Source organism: Oncorhynchus tshawytscha, linkage group LG16 (assembly GCF_018296145.1).
Source record: "Oncorhynchus tshawytscha isolate Ot180627B linkage group LG16, Otsh_v2.0, whole genome shotgun sequence".
Classification (NCBI taxonomy): domain Eukaryota; kingdom Metazoa; phylum Chordata; class Actinopteri; order Salmoniformes; family Salmonidae; genus Oncorhynchus; species Oncorhynchus tshawytscha.
In genome coordinates this window covers 87,079,078-87,104,125 of record NC_056444.1, presented here as the reverse complement: position 1 = coordinate 87,104,125, position 25,048 = coordinate 87,079,078, and the positions used below count along the sequence as shown (strand labels likewise).

General features: G+C 46.1%; 1 protein-coding gene across 1 annotated transcript in view; it reads left to right on the top strand.

Annotated features, from left to right (window-relative positions):
- Positions 1-25,048, top strand: part of LOC112267325 (RNA-binding protein 10) — a 61,204-nt gene that overhangs the window by 4,840 nt on the left and 31,316 nt on the right. The window contains exons 3-8 of the mRNA XM_042299852.1: positions 1,259-1,332; positions 4,292-4,378; positions 4,467-4,527; positions 4,624-4,812; positions 20,946-21,106; positions 21,336-21,433. Of these exons, the coding sequence (XP_042155786.1) occupies positions 1,259-1,332; positions 4,292-4,378; positions 4,467-4,527; positions 4,624-4,812; positions 20,946-21,106; positions 21,336-21,433 (670 nt within the window). The remainder of the gene's footprint in view (positions 1-1,258; positions 1,333-4,291; positions 4,379-4,466; positions 4,528-4,623; positions 4,813-20,945; positions 21,107-21,335; positions 21,434-25,048) is intronic.

Below are 25,048 nucleotides of genomic sequence, written 5' to 3'. Positions count from 1 at the left end.
AGTGTATCAGCTATAAACATACTATGTATATCCCAGTGTATCATCTATAAACCTACCATTTATTCCCCAGTGCAGCTATAAACCTACCATTTATACCTCAGTGTAGCAGCTATAAACCTACCATTTATACCCCAGTGTAGCAGCTATAAACCTACCATTTATTCCCATAGCAGCTGTAAACCTACCATTTGTACCCAAGTGTAAAACTATAACTCTACCATTTATACCCCAGTGTATCAGCTATTAACCTACCATTTATTCCCCAGTGTAGCAGCTACAAACCTATCATTTATACCCCAGTATAGCAGCTATAAACCTACCATTTATTCCCATAGCAGCTGTAAACCTACCATTTATTCCCCAGTGTAGCAGCTATAAACCTACCATTTGTACCCAAGTGTAAAACTATAACTCTACCATTTATACCCCAGTGTATCAGCTATAAACCTACCATTTATTCCCCAGTGTAGCAGCTATAAACCTACCATATTTTCCCCAGTTTAGCAGCTATAAACCTACCATTTATTCCCCAGTGCAGCTATAAACCTACCATTTATTCCCCAGTGCAGCTATAAACCTACCATTTATACCCCAGTGTATCATCTATAAACCTACCATTTATACCCCAGTGTATCATCTATAAACCTACCATTTATACCCCAGTGTAGCAGCTATAAACCTACCATTTATTCCCCAGTGTAGCTATAAACCTACCATTTATACCCCAGTGTAGCAGCTATAAACCTACCATTTATACCCCAGTGTAGCAGCTATAAACCTACCATCTATACCCCAGTGTAGCAGCTATAAACCTACCATTTATACCCCAGTATAGCAGCTATAAACCTACCATTTATACCCCAGTGTAGCAGCTATAAACCTACCATTTATACCCCAGTGTAGCAGCTATAAGCCTACCATTTATACCCCAGTATAGCAGCTATAAACCTACCATTTATACCCCAGTATATCAGCTATAAACCTACCATTTATACCCCAGTATATCAGCTATAAACCTACCATTTATACCCCAGTATATCAGCTATAAACCTACCATTTATACCCCAGTGTATCAGCTATAAACCTACCATTTATACCCCAGTGTAGCAGCTTTAAACTCCATCTGGGATAGAGCACTCTGTTCTCTTTGTCTCTCTGTCTCTTTATGAAGCACTAACCCCTCACTGCGTTGATGTTATGTTGTTGTTGTTGTTGTTGTTGGGTTGCCATGGCGCTGGCTGGTTGGCGTGGTGACCAGGTCAGAGCCGTGGATTCGCCTTCGTGGAGTTTAATCACATACAGGAGGCCTGCCGCTGGATGGAGACCAATCAGGTCACTCTACACACACACACACACACACACACACACACACACACACACACACACACACACACACACACACACACACATGATCCTGAACATGACACACACACCTGTGTTTTCTGATGCCGATGTGTGTTGGTATAACTGTACTGACACACCATCGGACTCTCCCAGCCACTCTCACACACTCTCTCTCTCTCTGTCTCTCCCTCTCTTTCTGTCTCTCTCTCTCTCTCTCTCTCTCTCTCTCTCTCTCTCTCTCTTTCTCTCTCTCTCTACCTTTCTCTCTCTCTCTCTCTGTCTCTCTCTCTGTCTCTCTCTGTCTCTCTCTCTCTCTCTTTACCTTTCTCTCTCTCTCTCTCTCTCTCTCTCTCTTTACCTTTCCTTTCTCTCTCTCTCTCTCTTTCTCTCTCTCTCTTTTCCTTTCTCTCTCTCTCTCTCTCTTTACCTTTTTCTCTCTCTCTCTCTCTCTCTTTCTCTCTCTCTCTCTCTCTCTCTCTCTCTCTCTCTCTCTCTCTCCCTCTCTTTACCCTCTCTCTCTCTCTCTCTCTCTTTACCTTCTCTCTCTCTCCCTCTCTTTACCCTTCTCTCTCTCTCTCTCTCTTTACCTTTCTCTCTGTCTCTCTCTCTCTCTCTCTCTCTCTCTCTCTCTCTCTCTCTCTCTCTCTCTCTCTCTCTCTCTCTCTCTCTCTCTCCTGTCTCTCTTTACCTTTCAACAGAGGACTTCAACTCACCCCTTTCTTTTCCTCCCTTCCTCTGTCCCCAAATCCCCACTTTCTGACAATCTTTTATCCAGGGAGTCCAGTCGTTAGGGGGTGGAGGTTGGGTGTTCGGGGTCAGGAGGGGTGGAGGTCTATTCCTTTTCTGTGGAATAGGTTCCTGTAACTGCATGACACCAGTGTTGTTAAAAAAAAACTTGTATCTGAATGACACCATTGTTGAATGACACCATTGTTGTTGAATGACACCGGTGTTCTTAAATGACACCATTGTTGTTGAATGACACCGGTGTTCTTAAATGACACCATTGTTGAATGACACCATTGTTGTTGAATGACACCGGTGTTCTTAAATGACACCATTGTTGTTGAATGACACCAGTGTTCTTAAATGACACCATTGTTGAATGACACCATTGTTGTTGAATGACACCGGTGTTCTTAAATGACACCATTGTTGAATGACACCATTGTTGTTGAATGACACCAGTGTTCTTAAATGACACCATTGTTGTTGAATGACACCAGTGTTCTTAAATGACACCATTGTTGTTGAATGACACCAGTGTTCTTAAATGACACCATTGTTGTTGAATGACACCAGTGTTCTTAAATGACACCATTGTTGTTGAATGACACCATTGTTGTTAAATGAAACTTGTATCTAAATGACACCATTGTTGTTAAATGAAACATGCAGAGTCATAAAGTGGTATCACATGACCATGGGTGTCATTACAGTATCAAATGACCTAATCAAATGATGTAGGTGGGAGATATATTTTAACCACAGACCGTCCCACTTGTGCACGCCTCACCATTGCTGTGTTGTGCAATATACCGTATGAATATTGAATGATGAATACTGTCTGTTTTCTACTGGTTGCATTGCCAGGTTGGGGTGGGGGTCAGGTTGGCTAACACTGTGACCAGGGTTCCCCTTAAGGGGGGGGGTTGACAAAACACAACACTCTCTCTCTCCACACACACACACACACACACACACACACACACACATAAACGGCTAACAGGGTGGCCAATCGAACACACACACACAGCTCTCCGTCCGTCCCAATTTCCCTTTTGAGCTGAAGGTTACATTTCTCTCTTGTCCTCAATGTTTCTTCTCTCTTCTCTTTCCCGCTCTTCTCGCCTCTCTTCTCCTCTTTCCTTCTCTTTTCTCCTCTCTTTCCCTCTCTTCTCTCCTCTCTTTCCCTCTTTTCTCTCTTCTCTCCTCTCTTTCCCTCTCTTCTCTCCTCTCTTCTCTCCTCTCTTTCCCTCTCTTCTCTCCTCTCTCTTTCCCTCTCTCTCTCTCCCTCTCTCTCCTCTCCTCTCTTCTCTCCTCTCTTTCCCTCATCTCTCCCTCTTTCCCTCTCTCCTCTTTCCTCATCTCTCTCTCTTTCTCTCCTCTCTCTTTCCCTCTCCTCTCTCTCCTCTCTTTCCCTCTCTTCTCTCCTCTTTCCCTCCTCTCTCCTCTCGTTCCTCTCTCTTCTCTCTCTCTTTCCCTCTCCTCTCTCCTCTCTTTCCCTCTCCCTCTCTCTCCTCTTTCCCTCTTCTCTCCTCTTTCCCTCATCTCTCCTCTCGTTCTCCTCTCTTCTCTCCCTCTCTTTCCCTCATCTCTCCTCTCGTTCCTCTCTTCTCTCCTCTCTTTCCCTCTCCTCTCTCCTCTCTTTCCCTCTCCTCTCTCCTCTCTTTCCCTCTCTTCTCTCTCTCTTCCTCTCTCTCTCTCTCCCTCTTTCCCTCTTCTCTCCTCTTTCCCTCATCTCTCCTCTCGTTCCCTCTCTTCTCTCCTCTCTTTCCCTCTCCTCTTTCCCCTCTCTCCCTCTTCTCTCTCTCTCTTCTCTCCTCTCTTTCCCTCTCTTCTCTCCTCTTTCCCTCATCTCTCCTCTCGTTCCCTCTCTTCTCTCCTCTCTTTCCCTCTTCTCGCCTCTCTTTCCCTCTCTTTCTCTCTCTTCTCTTCTCTTTCCCTCTTCTCTCCTCTCTTTCCCACTCTCTCTCAATTCAATTCAATGGGCTTTATTGGCATGGGAAACATCTCTCACTCATTCTGCCCTCTTGTGAGTGGGCTCCTCTCTCTCTAGAATGTGAACCACTTATCTATGATAATCATTCTTTGTTTCTCTCTCTCTCTTTGTCTCGTTCTCCCTCTCTGTCTCCCTCTCTCTTGGTCTTCTCTGTCTATCTTTCTCTTTGTCTCTCCTTCTCTCCCTCTCTCTCTCTGCCTGTCTCTTTCTCTCTCTCTCTTTCAGAGGGTTTTGTCTATCCTAGGCCAGAGGGTGTCTATGCACTACAGTGACCCTAAACCACGCGCCAACGAGGACTGGCTCTGTAACAAGGTACAACAGCTAACAACCTCACTGTGTGGCTTCTCATCTTGTTCTCAATTCTCACTGGTACTGATCGCCTCTGTTGCTGTTCTAACAGTGTGGGGTTCAGAACTTCAAGAGGAGAGAGAAGTGCTTTAAATGTGGTGTTCCTAAAGCAGGTAAACATGTGATACAGTGATACCTAAACCCTACATAGACAGCTGTGTTTTGTGTTGTCCACTGGGATATCCGACTGTGTTTTTTTTAACCTTTAGAGGCAGAGCTGAAACTGCCCCAGCTGAGGGAGTTACCTCTGGGTGTGCTTCAGAAGGACGGCTTATTGCCCCTCCCTGCTCTCTACCAGCCAGCTGCTACCACCTCTACTGCCGTCACCACTCCCAGGGCTGGGGGCAGGGCTGGGGCAGGGGGAGCTGACACACAGCAGGCTGAGGTGGCCAACGACAGTAAGTCTCTCTCTCAAGTCAATTTAAGTTGAAGGGGCCATGGGAAACATATGTTAACATTGCCAAAGCAAGTGAAGTAGATAATAATCAAAAGTGAAATAAGCAATAAAAAATGAACACTAAACACTACACTCACAAAAATTCCAAAATAATAAAGACATTTCAAATGTCATATTATGTATACAGTGGAGGTTGGAAGTTTACATACATTTAGGTTGGAGTCATTAAAACTCGTTTTTCAACCACTCCACAAATGTCTTGTTGATAAACTATAGTTTTGGCAAGTCAGTTAGGACATCTACTTTGTGTATGACACAAGTCATTTTCCTAAAAAGTCTTTGCAGACAGATTATTTCACTTATAATTCACTGTTTCACAATTCCAGTGGGTCAGAAGTTTTCATACACTAAGTTGACTGTGCCTTTAAACAGCTTGGAAAATTCCAGAAAATGATGTCATGGCTTTAGAAGCTTCTGATAGGCTAATTGACATCATTTGAGTCAATTGGATGTGTACCTGTAGATGTATTTCAAGGCCTACATTCAAACTCAGAGCCTCTTTGCTTGACATCATGGGAAAATCAAAAGAAATCAGCCAAGACCTCAGAAAAAGAATTGTAGACCTCCACAAGTCTGGTTCATCCTTGGGAGCAATTTCCAAACGCCTGAAGGTACCACGTTCATCTGTACAAACAATAGTATGCAAGTATAAACACCATGGGACCACACAGCTGTCATACCGCTCAGGAAGGAGATGCGTTCTGTCTCCTAGAGATGAACGTACTTTGGTGTGAAAAGTGCAAATCAATCCCAGAACAACAGCAAAGGACCTTGTGAAGATGCTGGAGGAAACAGGTACAAAAGTATCTGTAGCCACAGTAAAACGAGTCCTATGTCGACATAACCTGAAAGGCTGCTCAGCAAGGAAGAAGCCACTGCTTCAAAACCACCATAAAAAAGCCAGACTATGGTTTGCAACTGCACATGGGGACGAAGATCGTACTTTTTGGAGAAATGTCCTCTGGTCTGATGAAACAAAAATAGAACTGTTTGGCCTGAATGACCATCGTTATGTTTGGAGGATAAAGGGGGAGGCTTGCAAGCCGAAGAACACCATCCCAACCGTGAAGCATGGGGGTGGCAGCATTATGTTGTGGAGGTGATTTGCTGCAGGAGGGACTAGTGCACTTCACAAAATAGATGGCTTCATGAGGACGGAAAATTAGGTAGATATATTGAAGCAACATCTCAAGACATCAGTCAGGAAGTTAAAGCTTAGTCGCAAATGGGTATTCCAAATGGACAATGACCCCAAGCATACTTCCAAAGTTGTGGCAAAATGGCTTAAGGACAACAAAGTCAAGGTATTGGAGTGGCCATCACAAAGCCCTGACCTCAATCCCATAGAACATTTGTGGGCAGAAGTGTAAAGCGTGTGTGAGCAAGGAGGCCTACAAACCTGACTCAGTTACACCAGCTCTGTCAGGAGGAATGGGCCAAAATTCACCCAACTTATTGTGGGAAGCTTGTGGAAGGCTACCTGAAACGTTTGACCCAAGTTAAACAATTTAAAGGCACCAAGTACTAATTGAGTAAATGTATGTGAACTTCTGACCCACTGGGAATGTGATGAAAGAAATAATTATCTCTAATATTATTCTGACATTTCACATTCTTAAAATAAAGTGGTGATCCTAACTGACCTAAGACAGGGAATTTTTAATAGGATTAAATGTCAGGAATTGTGAAAAACTGAGTTTAAATGTATTTGGTTAAGGTGTATGTAAACTTCCAACTTCAACTGTATATATACAGTGTTGTAATGATGTGCAAATGGTTAAAGTACAAAAGGGAAAATAAATCAACATAATTATGGGTTGTATTTACAATACTGTTTGTTCTTCACTGGTTGACCTTTTCTTGTGGCAACAGGTCACACATCTTGCTGCTGTGATGTCACACAGTGGTATTTCACCCAATAGATGAGAGTTTATCAAAATTGGATTTGTTTTCAAATTCTTTGTGGATCTGTGTAACCTGAGGGAAATATGTGTCTCTAATATGGTCATACATTGGGCAGGAGGTTAGGGGAAGTGCAGCTCAGTTTACAACAAATTTTGTGGGCAGTGTGCACATAGCCTGTCTTCTCTTGAGAGCCATGTCTGCCTACGGCGGCCTTTCTCAATAGCAAGGCTACGCTCACTGAGTCTGTACATAGTCAAAGCTTTCCTTAATTTATGTCAGTCACTGGTCAGGTATTCTGCCGCTGTGTACTCTCTGTTTAGGGGAAGATAGCGTTCCAATTTGCTCCGTTTTTTTGTGAATCCAGTCCTCCAATGCTAAGTTTTCAAATATGTCTGTTGACAAAGATTTGAGGATAAGTCCTGACTTACCGGTCTCGTCAATGTGCTCTTGGCTCAAGCCTATCGAAAACAGGCTTGGGATTGTGCGCACAAATTCGAGAATGCTCTTAAAATCATCGCAAGTGTGTCGAATGGTTATTGTTTTCTCATGATTTGGTTGGGTCTAATTGTGCTGCTGTCCTGGGTGTCTGTGGGGTCTGTTTGTGTTTGTGAACAGAGCCCCAGGACCAGCTTGCTTAGTGGACTCTTCTCCAGGTTCATCTCTCTGTAGGTGATGACTCTTCTCCAGGTTCATCTCTCTGTAGGTGATGACTCTTCTCCAGGTTCATCTCTCTGTAGGTGATGGCTCTTCTCCAGGTTCATCTCTCTGTAGGTGATGGCTCTTCTCCAGGTTCATCTCTCTGTAGGTGATGACTCTTCTCCAGGTTCATCTCTCTGTAGGTGATGACTCTTCTCCAGGTTCATCTCTCTGTAGGTGATGACTCTTCTCCAGGTTCATCTCTCTGTAGGTGATGGCTCTTCTCCAGGTTCATCTCTCTGTAGGTGATGGCTCTTCTCCAGGTTCATCTCTCTGTAGGTGATGGCTCTTCTCCAGGTTCATCTCTCTGTAGGTGATGACTCTTCTCCAGGTTCATCTCTCTGTAGGTGATGGCTCTTCTCCAGGTTCATCTCCCTGTAGGTGATGACTCTTCTCCAGGTTCATCTCCCTGTAGGTGATGACTCTTCTCCAGGTTCATCTCCCTGTAGGTGATGGCTCTTCTCCAGGTTCATCTCTCTGTAGGTGATGCTCTTCTCCAGGTTCATCTCTCTGTAGGTGATGGCTCTTCTCCAGGTTCATCTCTCTGTAGGTGATGACTCTTCTCCAGGTTAATCTCTCTGTAGGTGATGGCTCTTCTCCAGGTTCATCTCTCTGTAGGTGATGACTCTTCTCCAGGTTAATCTCTCTGTAGGTGATGGCTTTGTGGTGGAATGTGTGTGCATCGCTTTCCTTTTAGGTGGTTGTAGAATTGAACTGCTCTTTTCTGGATGTTGATAACTAGTGGGTATGTCCTAATTCTGCTCTGCATTGTTTGGGGTTCTACGTTGTACATAAAGTGTATTTTTCAGACTTCTGCAGAGTCTCAGTTGGGAGTTTACTTAAGTGGTCAGATGCTTAAGGACTGTTTTGCTAGCACAGACTGGATGTTTTGGTAGCACAGACTGGATGTTTTGGTAGCACAGACTGGATGTTTTGGTAGCACAGACTGGATGTTTTGGTAGCACAGACTGGATGTTTTGGTAGCACAGACTGGATGTTTTGGTAGCACAGACTGGATGTTTCGCTATCACAGACTGGATGTTTTGCTAGCACAGACTGGATGTTTTGGTAGCACAGACTGGATGTTTTGGTAGCACAGACTGGATGTTTTGGTAGCACAGACTGGATGTTTTGGTAGCACAGACTGGATGTTTTGGTAGCACAGACTGGATGTTTTGGTAGCACAGACTGGATGTTTCGCTATCACAGACTGGAATATGTTCCGGGATTCCTCCAATGGCATTGAGGTGCACACCACATCTGTCACTGGCTTCATCAATAAGTGCATCAATGATGTCGTCCCCACAGTGACCGTACGTTCATACCCCAACCAGAAGCCATGGATTACAAGCAACATCCGCACCGTGCTGAAGGCTTTCAAGGAGCGGCACACTAACCCGGACGTTTATAAGAAATCCTGCTATGCCCTCTGACGAAACATGAAACAGGCAAAGCGTCAATACAGGACTAAGATTGAATCGTGCTCAGATGCTTGTCGGATGTGGCAGGGCAAACTATTATGGACTACAAAGGGAAACCCAAATGCGAGTTGCCCAATGACGCGAGCCTACCAGACGAGCTAAATGCGTTTAATGCTCGCTTCGAGGCAAGCAACACTGAACCATACATGAGAGCACCAGCTTTGATCACGCTCTCCATAGCCGATGTGAGCATGACCTTTAAACAGGTCAACATTCACAATGCCGCAGGGCCAGATGGATTACCAGGACGTGTACTGTGAGCATGCTCTGACCTGCTGGCAAATGTCTTCACTGACATTTTCATACGCTCCCTGTCTGAGTCTGTAATACCTACATGTTTCAGGCAGTCCACTATAGTCCCTGTGCCCAAGGAAGCAAAGGTTACCTGCCTAAATGATTACCGCCCCATAGCACTCACGTCAGTAGCCATGAAGTGCTTTGAAAGGCTGGTCATGGCTCACTTTAACACCCTTATCCCAGAAACCCTAGACCCACTCCAATTCGCATACCGCCCCAACAGATCCACAGATGACCCAAACGCACTCCACACTGCCCTATCCCACCTGGACAAAAGGAACACCTATGTGAGAATGCTATTCATTGACTACAGCTCAGCGTTCAACACCATAGTGCCCTTAAAGCTCATCACTAAGCTAAGGACCCTGGGACTAAACACCTCCCTCTGCAACTGGATCTTGAACTTCCTGACGGGCCACCCCCAGGTGATCAGGGTAGGTAACAACACATCCGCCATGCTGATCCTCAACACGGAGGCCCCTCGGCGGTAATGTGCTCAGTCCCCTCCTGTACTCTCTGTTCACACATGACTGCACGGCCAGTCACAACTCCAACACCATCATTAAGTTTGCTGATGACACATCAGTGGTAGGCCTGATCACCGACAACGATGAGACAGCCTATAGGGAGGAGGTTAGAGACCTGACCGTGTGGTGCCAGGACAACAACCTCTCCCTCAATGATGAGACAGCCTATAGGGAGGAGGTCAGAGACCTGGCAGTGTGGTGCCAGGACAACAACCTCTCCCTCAACGATGAGACAGCCTATAGGGAGGAGGTCAGAGACCTGGCAGTGTGTTACCAGGACAACAACCTCTCCCTCATTGTGATCAAGACAAAGGAGATGATTGTGGACTACAGGAAAAGGAGGAAAAGAACAGGCCCCCATTCACATCGATGAGGCTGAAGTGGAGCGGGTTGAGAGCTTCAAGTTCCTTGGTGTCCACATCACCAACAAACTATCATGGCCCAAACACACCAAGATAGTTGTGAAAAGGGCACGACAAAACCTTTTCCCCCTCAGGAGACTGAAAAGATTTGGCATGGGTCCTCAGATCCTCAAGAAGTTCTACAGCTGCGCCATCGAAAGCATCCTGACCGGTTGCATTAGATGGTATGGCAACCACTCAGCATCTGACCGTAAGGTGCTACAGAGGGTAGTACATACGGCCCAGTACATCACTGGGGCCAAGCTTCCTGACATCAAGGACCTATATACCAGGCGGTGTAAGAGGAAAGCCCAAAAAATTGTCAAAGACTCCAGTCACCCAAGTTATAGACTGTTCTCTCTGTTCTAAATATTTTATTAGATGTTCTATGTATCTCTATTTATCTCTATTTTTCTGTTTTTCTCTGTCTCTCTCTATAACACCACCATTTTCTGGCTTTTGATTTGTTGTGAAATATCTGTTTATGATTTGAAGATGTACCAAAATATTTTGTTATTGGTTGTACCTCATAAACTGTCATACCCAGCGCCTTCAGAAAGTATTCACACCCCCTTGTCTTTTCCACATTTTGTTGTGTTACAGCCCGAATTTAAATGGAGATTTATTTTGTTACTGGCCTACACACAATACCCCATAATTTCAAAGTGGAATTATGTTTTAGATTGTAAAAAAAAAAACTTGAAATGTCTCGAGTCATATTGTCGTATTCAACCCCTTTGTTATGGCAAGCCTACTTTAGCCTGAAGTTCAGGAGTAAAACTTTGCTTAACTAGTCACATAATAAGTTGCTTGGACTCATTGTGTGTAATAATAGTGTTTAACATGATTTTTAATTGACTACCTCATCTCTCTACCCCACACGTAAGGTCCGTCAGTCGAAGCAGTGAATTTCAAACACAAATTCAACCACAAAGACCAGGGAGGTTTTCCAATGCCTCGCTAAGAAGGGCACCTATTGGTAGATGGGTAAAACATTATAAAGCAGACATTGAATATCCCTTTGAGCATGTTATTAATTACACTTTGGATGGTGTATTACTACCTCCAGTCACTACAAAGATACAGGCGTCCTTCCTAACTCAGTTGCTGGAGAGGAAGGAAACCACTCAGGGATTTCACGAGGCCAATGCATGAGGCCAATGGTGACTTTAAAACAGTTACAGAGTTTAATGGCTGTGATAGGAGAAAACGGAGGATGGATCAACAACATGGTAGTTACTCCACAATACTGACCTAAATGACAGAGTGAAAAGGTGGAAGCCTGTACAGAATACAAATATTCCAAAACATGCATCCTGTTTGCAACAAGGCACTAAAGTAATACTGCAAAAAATATGTAAAGCAATTAATTTTTTGTCCTGAATAAAAAGTTGTATGTTTGGGACAAACCCAATGCAACACATCACTGAGTACCACTCTCCATATTTTCAAGCATAGTGGTGGCTGCATCATGTTATGTGTATGCTTGTAATCATTAAGGACTGGGGAGTTTTTCAGGATAAAAAAAGAAAAGGAATGGAGCTAAGCAGAGGCAAAATCCTAGAGGAAAACCTGGTTGTCTGTTTTCTACCAGACACTGGGAGATGAATTAACCTTTCAGCAGGACAATAACCTAAAACACAAGGCCAAATCTACACTGGAGTTGCTTCCAAGAAGACAGTAAATGTTCCTGAGTGGCCTAGTTACAGTTTTGACTTAAATCCATTTGAAAATATATAGCATGACCTGAAAATGGTTGTCTTGCAATGATCAACAACCAATTTGAAAGAGCTTGAAGAATTTTAAAAAGGAATAATGAACAAATATTGTACAATCCAGGTGTGGAAGCTCTACCCAGAAAGACTCACAGCTATAATTGCTGCCAAAGGTGCTTCTACAAAGTATTGACTCAGGGGTGTGAATACCTATGTAAATGAGATATTTCTGTATTTCATTTTCAATAAATGTGCTAAAATTTCTAAAAACATGTTTTCACTTTGTCATTATTGTGTGTAGATGGATGAGACTTTTATTTTTTTTAATCAATAATAAAATAAAATACAATTTAATCATTTTTTTAATGGGAATTTAGGCTTTAAGTTTTTATGGCTGGGGACAGTATTGAGTAGCTTGGATGTATAAGGTGCCCAGAGTAAACTGCCTGCTACTCAGGCCCAGAAGCTAAGATATGCATAGTAGATTTGGATAGAAAACACTCTGAAGTTTCTAAAACTGTTTGAATGATGTCTGTGAGTATAACAGAAGTCATATGGCAGGCAAAAACCTGAGAAAAAAATCCAACCAGGAAGTGGGAAATCTGAGGCTTGTAGTTTTTCAAGTCATTGCCTATCAAATATACAGTGTCTATGGGGTCATATTGCACTACCTAAGGATTCCACTAGATGCCAACAGTCTCTAGAACCTTGTTTGATGTTTCTACTGTGAAGGAGGGGGGAATGAGCTGTTTGAGTCAGGGGTCTGGCAGAGTGCCACGAGCTCAGTCTCGCTCGCTCCTGTGAGAGTTAGTTGCATTCCATTGCATTTCTACAGACAAAGGAATTCTCCAGTTGAAACATTATTGAAAATGTATTGTCACGATTGTCGTAAGAAGAGGACCAAAGCGCAGCGTGGTGTGAATGCATCATTTTAATGGATGACGAAAACACAAAGTAAAGTGAACAAAACAAGAAATGAACAACGACCGTGAAGCTATATTTTTTTGGGAAAAAATAATTTATTACCATCTATACCATTCATACTTTACAAAATCATAATTCTCATTCATTCTTAATTAATTCTATTTACAAAAACATCAAACAAAAACAAACCCGTCATACCTAACCAATACCTAACCCTTTCCCTATTTCCCCTTCCCTAATCTATCCCCTTACAAATCTCACTCTAACACTCCCATCCCTAATCCCCCCTTCCACCTCTCCCGTGCCGCATGCTGCCCCCACTTCCTCTCCTCCCTCTTCATCCTCCCCCTCAAATCACCTTCCACCCTCCTCACTATCCCTTCCACCCCCCAATCTCTCCCTGTCTTGACTAAATTCTGCCTGGCTTCCCACAGTCCCCTTTTAAAGAGACTCATGAGAAGCCAGAGCAGAAACCTGTCCCTATCCATTCCCCTCACTCTCCCTACGCCTCTCTCTAGCCTAGCCCATGTCAACACAAAGTCACTCCTAACCACACCTAGCAACACCCGTGCCCTAGCCCATACTAGTCCGGCAAAGGCACAGTCCCAGAAGGCATGGCGCACAGTCTCCTCCCTGCCACAAGCAGATCTTGGACAGGTGGGGGATCGCGACAAACTATGCCGGTACATGATGGAACGTACCGGCAAGCACTTGTGGAGGCTCAACCAATTCAGGTCCTTGAGCCTGTTGTCCAGGCCCCGCGCCTGCACTCCCTCCCAGACCACTGACGAGATGCCCGCTACAGGCGCAGGACTCCCTGCCTGCCTGACCTCGTACAGGTGCCTGTGGTCTAAACCTACTCGGGCAACTTCAACTTCAACCTCGGGGTGCGCACGCAGCCACTTGGCCACATGGCCAAAGTGCCACGGCAGCTGTTCCGCCCGAGGACCCACGTTAGACCACACCATTACGCTTCTCGCCTGATACGAGAAGAACACCCGCAGGAAGTAACCGGACGGGTGTATAACCGGATGAGCAAGCTCTGTCAACAAGAAAGAAACAAAAATCGCGTCCAGCTTGAGGGGGAGATGTGGTACCCCCCTACCTCCCTCCCCGATGGGACAGAGCATGCGTGCCCTGGCGACCCACTCGTACCTGCCACCCCACATGAACTGAAACACAAGCCTCACTAGAGACCTTCTCAGACAAGTCGGCAATGGGTAGATGTATGTATGCAATACATCCACCTTTAGTACCAGGACCTTGCCCATAAAAGACAAATACCTAGCCTTCCACATTGCTAGTTTCTTCTGTACCACTGCGATACCCATGTTCCAGTTCAGCGTCGCTGAGCCAGAGGTCTCAAAATGTACCCCGAGAATCCTCAGGGCCCCCTCACAGAGAGATAACCCCCCGGGCACATCCGTCCTACCGCGCCATCTTCCGAAATACTTAACGGAAGACTTTGCATGATTCAGAACCGCCCCCGACGCTCGGGTGAAATCCCCAATGATGGCAAGAGACCTTGTCAGGCACGAGTCCTTGCACAACAGCAAGGAAGTGTCATCGGCGTACTGCGTCATCTTAACACGCAGCCCACCACTCCCAGGGATCAACAAGCCCTCCACCCCTGTGTCTGCCCTAATGGCAGCCCCCAGAGGCTCCATGTACAGGACAAAGAGGAGAGCCGAGAGTGGGCATCCCTGCCTGACCCCAGACGAGAGGTCAAAAACGTCACCTAAGTGACTATTTACACTAACTCGACACCCCGCTCCGACATATAATGTACGAATCCATCCTATAAACTTCTCCCCAAATCCTAATCTACCTAACACGCTGAATAGAAAAGATCTATTCACGCGATCAAAAGCTTTCGCCTGATCTAGCGCTGCTACCATTAAAGGCAGCCCTCTATCTTCAACCCAAGCGATGGAATCCCTGATCAACTGTAGGTTCCATCTTATAGAGCGGCCCTCTACCCCGCACGTCTGATCCTCGTGGACGACGTAGGGAAGGGCTGTGCGCAACCGGTCTGCTAAAACCTTTGCAAGAATCTTGTAATCTACGCACAGCATGGTCAATGGCCGCCAGTTGCCAAGGTCAGTTGCTTCCCCCTTCTTATATAAAAGTGACAGCACACCAACAGCCATTGATCCCCCCGGGACGCCCGTCTCAAGGAATGGTCTTCAAGACTTCGAGAACCACTGGTCCAAGTATACCCCAAAACCTGAGGTAAAACTCAGCCGGCAGCCCATCCATCCCAGGCACCTTCCCTTTTCCCATCCTCCTGGGGGCGCTCTCAACCTCTTCTAGTGAGATCTGGGCCTCCATCACGTCTCTAATGTCCTCTGGCAACCGCCGGGACAAGTGTTCTAAAAACACGTTTCCCTGCTCTACATCTATTTCCCTTTCCTTAAATAAACCTTGGAAATGATCAGTTGTCACCCTGACCATATCCTCTGGTTCTCTAACTATACTACCATTTTCTTCCCTAACTCCATGCATTACCTTCCTACTCTGCCTGGCCCTAACCGACTTAAAGAACATAGCGGAACAAGTCTCATTATGTTCTAGAAAGCCACTATGCGCACGCTCCAGGAAAGGTCGAGCCTTCTGCTCCTGCAACTCCCTGAGCTGCGCCTTTAGGGCTGCGAATCTCTCCCAGTCAATCGACCCGCCGAGGTTGCCTGCCTCGTAGACTGGCGACCCTACCTGCAGGAACACCCCGTCGTGATCCGTGAAGAAAACAGGCACCAGCCGCCCAGACAACTGACCCAAAGACCTGGATACAAAAATGTGAGTCGAGCCTCCGACCGCAACCCCCTGGAGTTGCGCCATGTAGGACCGACCATTGCCGGAGTAGTGTGCAGGCCACCATCAACCAGACCATGGCAAGCCATTAGCCCAGTGATGGCGCCTGCACTGCTATCACCACCTACCCCTAAATCTATATTAAAATCCCCTCCTATCACCAAGTGCCTGTTTGTAACACACAGGGCGCCAGACAGTCCACCATCTCCCTCCTGTCTGCCGCCACCTGTGGCCCATACACCCCAATTAACCTATATCTAGCTTCTCTATACTTTACATCTATCCCCAATACTCTACCCTGCATTATAACAAAAGTGCTCTCTACCTTAACCTCTCTATTCCCACACAGAATCCCTACTCCTGTTGAGTGCACCCCTCCTATGCCCCAAAAAGATTCCCCCTTATCCCACTCCCTCTTAAATCTACACACATCCCCACCATCCCTCAGGTGAACCTCCTGTAAAAAACAGAAATCAAACCCCACACCCTCTAAATAACAAAAAACCGCCCTCCTTTTAACATTATTCCTTAACCCCCTAACATTTAGACTAAAAAAAAGAAACAGAACTATTCATTTAATTATTTACAACAAATAAACCCCAAAAACCAAAGAAAAACCAGGAGACTCACCCAATGCTCCCCTGGTCCATCTCCACCGGCGGGGACGTCCTCTCCACTCCTGACGCCCCCCCGTCCTCCTCCATCTCTCCAACCCAGGATGCAGGCAGTGTGTTAGGCAGGGTTTCTCACCACCACCCACCCTCCCCCCTCCCTGTTTGCCTCGGGGCCGTATGTAGGGGACCCCAACTCCTCACACAGGAGTTGGGATCCCTCTAGCACACCGCCCACAGACCCCTCACTGGAGTCATCCCCTACTAGGATGTAAGGGGCTGAGGCAAACAGGGAGGCCAATGTACCCCCGCCGATCTCTTAGCCCCCCTCCCCCTCCACACCCCCTCCCTCTCACTACCTGCCAAACTTCCCCTCTTCTTCCCCTTCTTCTTTGGTGAAGGAGGTAGCGGGGAGACACAACGTCCCATCCCCGCTAACCCCTCCACCAATTCCCTTGTCTCGTCCTCAAAGAAACTTGGCAGGCTGTCCCCCACTCCTTTCCCCCATCTCCCCTCCCACCCCCTCCCCTCCCATCTCCACACCTCCCTCCGTCCCCGTTACTGTCACCGTTCCCTCTTCCACTCCTTCTCGTACCACTGTCCCCTTCTCCCTCTTCCATTCCTTCTCGTACCACTGTCCCCTTCTCCCTCTTCCACTCCTTCTCGCACCACTGTCCCCTTCTCCCTCTTCCACTCCTTCTCGCACCACTGTCCCCTTCTCCTTCTTCCACTCCTTCTCGCACCACTGTCCCCTTCTCCCTCTTCCACTCCTTCTCGCACCACTGTCCCCTTCTCCCTCTTCCACTCCTTCTCGCACCACTGTCCCCTTCTCCCTCTTCCTCTTCCTTCTCGCACCACTGTCCCCTTCTCCCTCTTCCACTCCTTCTCGCACCACTGTCCCCTTCTCCCTCTTCCACTCCTTCTCGCACCACTGTCCCCTTCTCCCTCTTCCACTCCCCTTCCTCGCACCACTGTCCCCTTCTCCCTCTTCCACTCCTTCTCCTTCTCGCACCACTGTCCCCTTCTCCCTCTTCCACTCCTTCTCGCACCACTGTCCCCTTCTCCCTCTTCCACTCCTTCTCGCACCACTGTCCCCTTCTCCCTCTTCCACTCCTTTCGCACCACTGTCCCCTTCTCCCTCTTCCACTCCTTCGCACCACTGCACCACTGTCCCCTTCTCCCTCTTCCACTCCTTCTCGCACCACTGTCCCCTTCTCCCTCTTCCACTCCTTCTCGTACCACTGTCCCCTTCTCCCTCTTCCACTCCTTCTCGTACCACTGTCCCCTTCTCCCTCTTCCACTCCTTCTCGCACCACTGTCCCCTTCTCCCTCTTCCACTCCTTCTCTGTCCCCTTCTCCCTCTTCCACCACTGTCCCCTTCTCCCTCTTCCACTCCTTCTCGTACCACTGTCCCCTTCTCCCTCTTCCACTCCTTCTCGTACCACTGTCCCCTTCTCCCTCTTCCACTCCTTCTCGTACCACTGTCCCCTTCTCCCTCTTCCACTCCTTCTCGTACCACTGTCCCCTTCTCCCTCTTCCACTCCTTCTCGCACCACTGTCCCCTTCTCCCTCTTCCACTCCTTCTCGCACCACTGTCCCCTTCTCCCTCTTCCACTCCTTCTCGTACCACTGTCCCCCTCTCCCTCTTCCACTCCTTCTCGCACCACTGTCCCACTCTCCCTCTTCCACTCCTTCTCGTACCACTGTCCCCTTCTCCCTCTTCCACTGTCCCCTTCTCCTTCTCGTACCACTGTCCCCTTCTCCCTCTTCCACTCCTTCTCGCACCACTGTCCCACTCTCCCTCTTCCACTCCTTCTCGCACCACTGTCCCACTCTCCCTCTTCCACTCCTTCTCGCACCACTGTCCCACTCTCCCTCTTCCACTCCTTCTCGCACCACTGTCCCACTCTCCCTCTTCCACTCCTTCTCGCACCACTGTCCCACTCTCCCTCTTCCACTCCTTCTCACACCACTGTCCCACTCTCCCTCTTCCACTCCTTCTCACACCACTGTCCCACTCTCCCTCTTCCACTCCTTCTCACACCACTGTCCCACTCTCCCTCTTCCACTCCTTCTCACACCACTGTCCCACTCTCCCTCTTCCACTCCTTCTCGTACCACTGTCCCCTTCTCCCTCTTCCACTCCTTCTCGTACCACTGTCCCCTTCTCCCTCTTCCACTCCTTCTCGTACCACTGTCCCCTTCTCCCTCTTCTCCGCTCCTTCCCGTTCTTCCGCCTTCTTTTTCTTCTCTCCTTCTTTTTCCTTCTTTCCATCTTCACTCCTCTTTCTTCTCTCCTCTTCCTTCTTTCCATCCTCTTCTCTTTCCATCCTCTTCCCCTGTGCCATCCGTACAATCCGCACGCGTCCTTTCTTTCCTCCCCCCATCCCCCGCTCCCCCCCCCAGCTGCAGACGCGTATGACCTGTGACGATCCGGGCAATCACGCCACAGGTGTGCTCTCGAGCCACACCCGTGGCAAGCCTTGGGCTCGTCACATTCCTTGGCCTCGTGCTCTTCCGACCCACAAAAACGACATTTCTTGGAGCTGCACGAGGCCAGGATATGGCCGTAGGCCATACAACGCCTGCAGAACGGGGGCTGACGGGCATAATACAGCGTCCCCCTGTCAGCCCCCAGGGAGAACATTGCCGGAGGATGGAGGTAGCCATCCACACTCTTCGGGGACTCCCTGAGTAACGCCTGGAAGCCTCTCTTCCCATTCCAGAAACCCAGGGAGTCCCTGAGGTACCTCGCTGAGGAGACATTGTCCATGTACCTCTCCAGAAAGGCCCTCACTTCTTCATCCTTCACGTGCGGATTGTACATGGTTACGGTGACCACCCTGAAGCTGTTCCTTGCCAGGCTGGTCACCGTGTAATGGCACAGGGGTTTCGCTCCTTTTCCTTCTCTCACCTTCTGCATAACTTCGTCGTGTTTTTCTTCCACTTGTAACGTCACATCATATCTCGATGGGATTCCCTTGAAGGCATAGTACATATTTTACTTCCAGCTGTAGGCATCCCATCAGAACATTTCTCCCGAAGGTCTCTCTCCCCCAGGGCTCCTTCTCCTTATCTGTCCAAGAGAACCTCACGGTATTAACCAGACCAATCCCAGGTACCCCTATGTGGGGATTTTTCTGTGCCATCTTCACAAAAAAAGCTCTCTTTTACACAGAAGCCAATAGAAACGAAAAATGAAAAATCTGATAAAAATCAGATTTTTAGAATGGAAAAACTCTCCCTCCTATCCTACCTTCGACCTGAAATGAATACATCTTCTTTAATAAGACGAAGAACACTTAAACAAACTTATAAACCAACGTGACGCTATGTACCAAATGTGCTGACACAAGCACCTAACATAGACAATCACCCACAATGACAAAACAGGCTACCTAAATATGGTTCCCAATCAGAGACAATGACTAACACCTACCTCTGATTGAGAACCATATCAGGCCAAACACAGAAACAGACAAACTAGACACACAACATAGAATGCCCACCCAGCTCACGTCGTGACCAACACTAAAACAAGGAAAACACAAAAGAACTATGGTCAGAACGTGACATTTATGATAAAAACATCCTAAAGATTGATTCTATACTTCGTTTGACATGTTTCTACGAACTGTAATATGACTTTTCGTCTGAACTTTCGCCTGGACCTAGTGCCCGCGCGTCATGAGTTTGGATTTGTGTACTAAACGCGCAAACAAAAAGGAGGTATTTGGACGTAAATTATGGACTTTATCGAACAAAACAAACATTTATTGTGGAACTGGGATTCCTGGGAGTGCATTCTGATGAAGATCATCAAAGGTAAGTGAATATTTATAATGCTATTTCTGTTGACTCCACAACATGGCGGGTACCTGTTTGGGTTGTTTTGGTCTCTGAGCGCCATACTCAGATTATTACATGGTTTGCTTTTTCCATAAAGTTTTTAAAAAATCTGACACAGCGGTTGCATTAAGGAGAAGTTTATCTAAAGTTCCATGTATAACACTTGTATCTTTTATCAATGTTTATGATGAGTATTTCTGTAAATTGTTGTGGCTCTCTGCAAAATCACCGCATAACGCGCCAATGTAAACTAAGATTTTTGGATATAAATATGAACTTTATCGAACAAAACATACATGTATTGTGTAACATGAAGTCCTATGAGTGTCATCTGATGAAGATCATCAAAGGTTAGTGATTCATTTTATCTCTATTTCTGCTTTTTGTGTCTCCTCTCTTTGGCTGGAAAAATTGCTGTGTTTTTCTGTGACTTGGTACTGACCTAACATAATCAGTTGGTGTGCTTTTGTCGTAAAGTGTTTTTGAAATCGGACACTGTGGTGGGATTAACAACAAGTTGTTGTTTGAATTTGGCGCCCTGCACTTTCACTGGTTGTTGTCAAGTCGATCCCGTTAACAGGATCTCAGCCGATCTCAGCCGTAAGAAGTTAACACAAACCAATGTGGAATAAGTCTAGGAATATGAATACTGTCTGAAGGTACTGTACCTGTCTCTTTCATTTACCTTCTCTCCCCCCTCGCTCTCAACCAATCAACCAATCTCTCCAGCTCTGATCCCGAGGAACCTGGGTCCCCATACTTCTCCAGACTCCATCCTGTTTCCTTGCTCTGTCTCCTAATGTTCTCTCTACCTCCCTCCCTCCCCCCATCCCGCCCTTCATCTCTCCTCTCTCCAGCTCTGATCCTGAGGAACCTGGGTCCCCATACCTCCCTGGAGTCCATCCTGTCCACTCTGGCTCCCTTCGCTACTCTGTCGCCTTCTAATGTTCGACTGATCAAAGATAAACAGACACAACTCAACCGGGGCTTCGCTTTCCTACAGCTGTCTACTATAGTGGTGAGGAGATACCAACAACTCTACTATAGTGGTGAGGAGATACCTACAGCTGTCTACTATAGTGGTGAGGAGATACCTACAGCTGTCTACTATAGTGGTGAGGAGATACCTACAGCTGTCTACTATAGTGGTGAGGAGATACCTACAGCTGTAGTGGTGAGGAGATACATACAGCTGTAGTGGTGAGGAGATACCTACAACTGTCTACTCAGAGCTGTGTGTTTTGCAGGAAGCATCTCAGCTTCTCCAGATCCTCCAGGCCTTACAGCCAGCTCTCTCTATAGATGGGAAGGCCATCGCCGTGGAGTTCGCCAAAGGATCCAAACGGTACACACACACGTCATGTTCTTCCGTCCTCGTGACGGACTTAAAAAATAATTTCCGTTCAACATCCTATTTCCTGTAACCCTAAGCTTAAAATAGCCTTTGTCCTCATTGTTCTCCATCAAGGAGAATTTTCCTTGTTTTATTATCCTTGTGGGGAGATTTGGGAATTTTAGGATAGAATAACCAACAGATGCATTCAGAAAGTATTCCTACACTTTGACACATCCCAGAAAGACAAGTGAAAACATGTTTTTATACATTTATTGAACATTAAATACAGAAATATCTCATTTACATTTACGTTTTCACACCCCTGAGTCAATACTTTTGTAGAAGCACCTTTGGCAACGATTACAGCTGTGAGTCTTTCTGGTTAAGTCGTAACATGCTGAGCAAACCGGCGTCCTCTTGCAGCATCGTGCGCACGTTGGTTTTTGTCTATCGCCACCAGAGATGTTCAACGAGACGCAGGTAAAAAGAAAATATACAAAAACCAACTTTGAACCAACTATATTCATTTGGGGTTAGTGAGAAAACCAAAACATTTCACTCAAACAGAAGGGTGAACTAACATAGAATCACTTACCGACAACCAGAGCGAAACAGGTGGGGTTTTAGGAGCGGTTCTCAAAGACACTCATGGAAGTGTCCACTGAAAGTTGACGAGCAACAACAACTGGGACCTAAAAGACACCCAGCATAAACGCTGAACTAAATTGCCCCAAGAAGAGACAAAATAAAATAAAAATCCACACCAAACATAAAGACCGGAAGCAATCCCAAAAAGGTGGAGCAAAATGAAACCAGGGAAATTGGTTAAAAGATTGTTCGTCTAGAAGTCAAAATAGGGCGTGCCACCTGAAGGTGTTGACCCTCCACATCTATCAAAACAGCTGGAGCACCTGGGGCCAGCCACTCTTAAATAGCACCCGGGCCAGCACAGGCGAAACACAGACTAACGAGGTGACACCGATCGGTGAGTCCTACGTGCTAACGAGCTATACGTGCTAAAGTCCAACCTCAAAACATAAACCGAAACCTGTATCATCTTCTGTTGGTGGTTTACTCACAGAAAACAACTCCCAACTTAATAAGCATAAATGCGTCCGTACTTAAAGGTTGTGGCCTTTTCCAATGGTTGGCTGTAAAACAATTAAATATGCTACCATATATTCTACCATTCAAAGGTTTGGACACACCTACTCATTCAAGGGTTTTTCTTAGAGTTAATTTATAACCGATTCAGGAATCTAGGCGTCTTCACATGAGAGCCTTTTGAACGTAAAATTTGTTTTCATCAAAAATGCCTTTTTGGGTCGAAATACCGTCTGGAACATCTGCCATCTGGAACATGTGAACTTTCATGTGCCTTAATATCAAACTTATATGCCATCTGTAAAAACAAATACAATTGTTAAATTACAAGCCTAGTTGGTTTAGCCGCAGAAAAAGGGAGCAACCTTCCCGCTAGCCATGATTGGCTGAGATAATGAGTGGGCTGGACATGCCGAGAGATGAGTTTGGATTGGTCTGCAGGTGTGGCATATTGTGTCTATAAAATGAGCTGCTCGTTATGCCTAGATAATCCTTTCTACTGTAGTTTTTTCTAAAGATATAACGTTAATATAACGTCAGCCATGGAGAACTGCAAATATGCTGCTAATGCTCTCAATAACATTACTGCCCTGAATTTATCAGGCGCCAAAGGTCAGTGGGGAAAAAGTTGTGGTGGTGGACTACTTTCTGGACGATGATCGTGCCATACAATGCTGACTCTCTCACTCTGGAAAATAACACGTTTTTTAAATCAGTGGAGCGCAACAGGCCAAACAAGCTGTACAAACTAAACGGAAACAACGCAGGATGTCTGATGAAAGGGGTTGCAGTCCGCCGTGAAGCGTTCATCCACAGGTACGAGTCTAGCTACAGATTCAGATATTATGTTGTCAGAAAGTTGTTTTCGTTGCAAGTTAAAACTAGCTGTTAGCTAGCCAGCTGGAGTTCGATGGCTGGCTTTCTCACTAACATTGAACCAAACGTTTTTTTAGTTTGCTATGACAATCGGTTTGCATTGCTAGTAACGTTACTCTATGGATTGGGGTTATAGTTATTTTTTTTGTTAGCTAGCTAACGTTAACGTGACATGTCTAAACAAAAGACCCAAAGTTAAAGCTTGCTCTTAGCTAACGTTAGCTGAGGTTAGGTGGCTGGCTAGCTAGCTAACATTAACTTGTGTGTGTGTGTGTGTAACGTTAGTGATGTCATCTCAGAATGCCATTTTCGCATTGCTAGTTATAGCTTAATGTTAGCTAGCTACTTATTGGTTAACTTTAGCTAGCTGTGACAATCGGTTTGTATAAAGCTTGCTGACGTTAGATGGCTGGCTAGCTACAGTAGCTAACATTACCTGTATGAACTGTGTGTAGTTAGTGACGATATCTGAGAATGCCATTTCACATCTGTTGTACAATAATGTTCCAATATTTGTATGTGGAATGTGTCTTTCAGCATCAATCAGCAGAACACTCCTGACTCTAATACACCAGTCATACAGTCATCAAAAAGAGAGCTGGCCCAAGCAAGCTAGCAGGTAGCAGCGCAGTCATCAACATGCACCATTTCTTCACCAACTACGGAGTTGGGGAAAACACGTGTGGACCTGAATTGTGATAACTGCTGTGGCCAAAACAAGAACAAGTTTGTGGTCTGGTATTATGCCTGGTGGACCATGCACAAGCTCCACCAGTCTAGACCTTCACTTCCTGATCACAAGCCACACCAAGTTTGCCCCTGACTGGTGCTTCAGCCTCATCACGCAGCGCTTCAGAAAGACCAGAGTGAACACTTTGTCTGAGATTGCTGGTGTTGCGAAGAACAGCACTGTTACAGGGATCAACATCCCACAGCTGGTTGGACTGGAGGATGGTACGGTGCTGGTGGAAAGCTATGGCTGGCAACAACACCTGACTCCGTACTTCAGGCTGCTGCCACAGATCAAGCAGTACCAGTACTTCAGGTAAAAAATCATTTTAATTGTATGAGGTTACTCTTATGTAAACCTGGGAGGTGAATTGATGTTGTGGAAGGTTGTAGTGTCTTCTGATTTGTTGTTGTTCCCTGTTTTACAGCTTCGATGCTCTGGAGCCTGATGTTGTCGCTAAGGAGCGTTCGGACTGTCGGGACATCCTTCCTCCTGGTCTGCCTGTACAAGCACCACCTGGACTGGACAAAGCGAGACAAACTATATTTTTGAGAAGCTCAGAGATTTTGTGACGAGTCATCAGCACTATCTGCGATGAACGTGGTACCTTCAGGCGTTTGGAAGTCGCTCCAAAGGATGAACCAGACCTCCAATTGACTGAAAATATGTCAATTAGCCTATCAGAAGCTTCTAAAGCCATGACATCATTTTCTGGAATGTTCCAAGCTGTTTAAAGGCACAGTCAACTTAGTGTGTGGAAACTTCTGACCCACTGGAATTGTAATACGGTGAATTATAAGTGAAATAATGTCTGTAAATAATTGTTGGGAAAATGACTTGTGTCATGCACAAAGTAGATGTCCTAACCGGCTTGCAAAAACTATAGTTTGTTTTCTAGAAATTTGTGGAGTGGT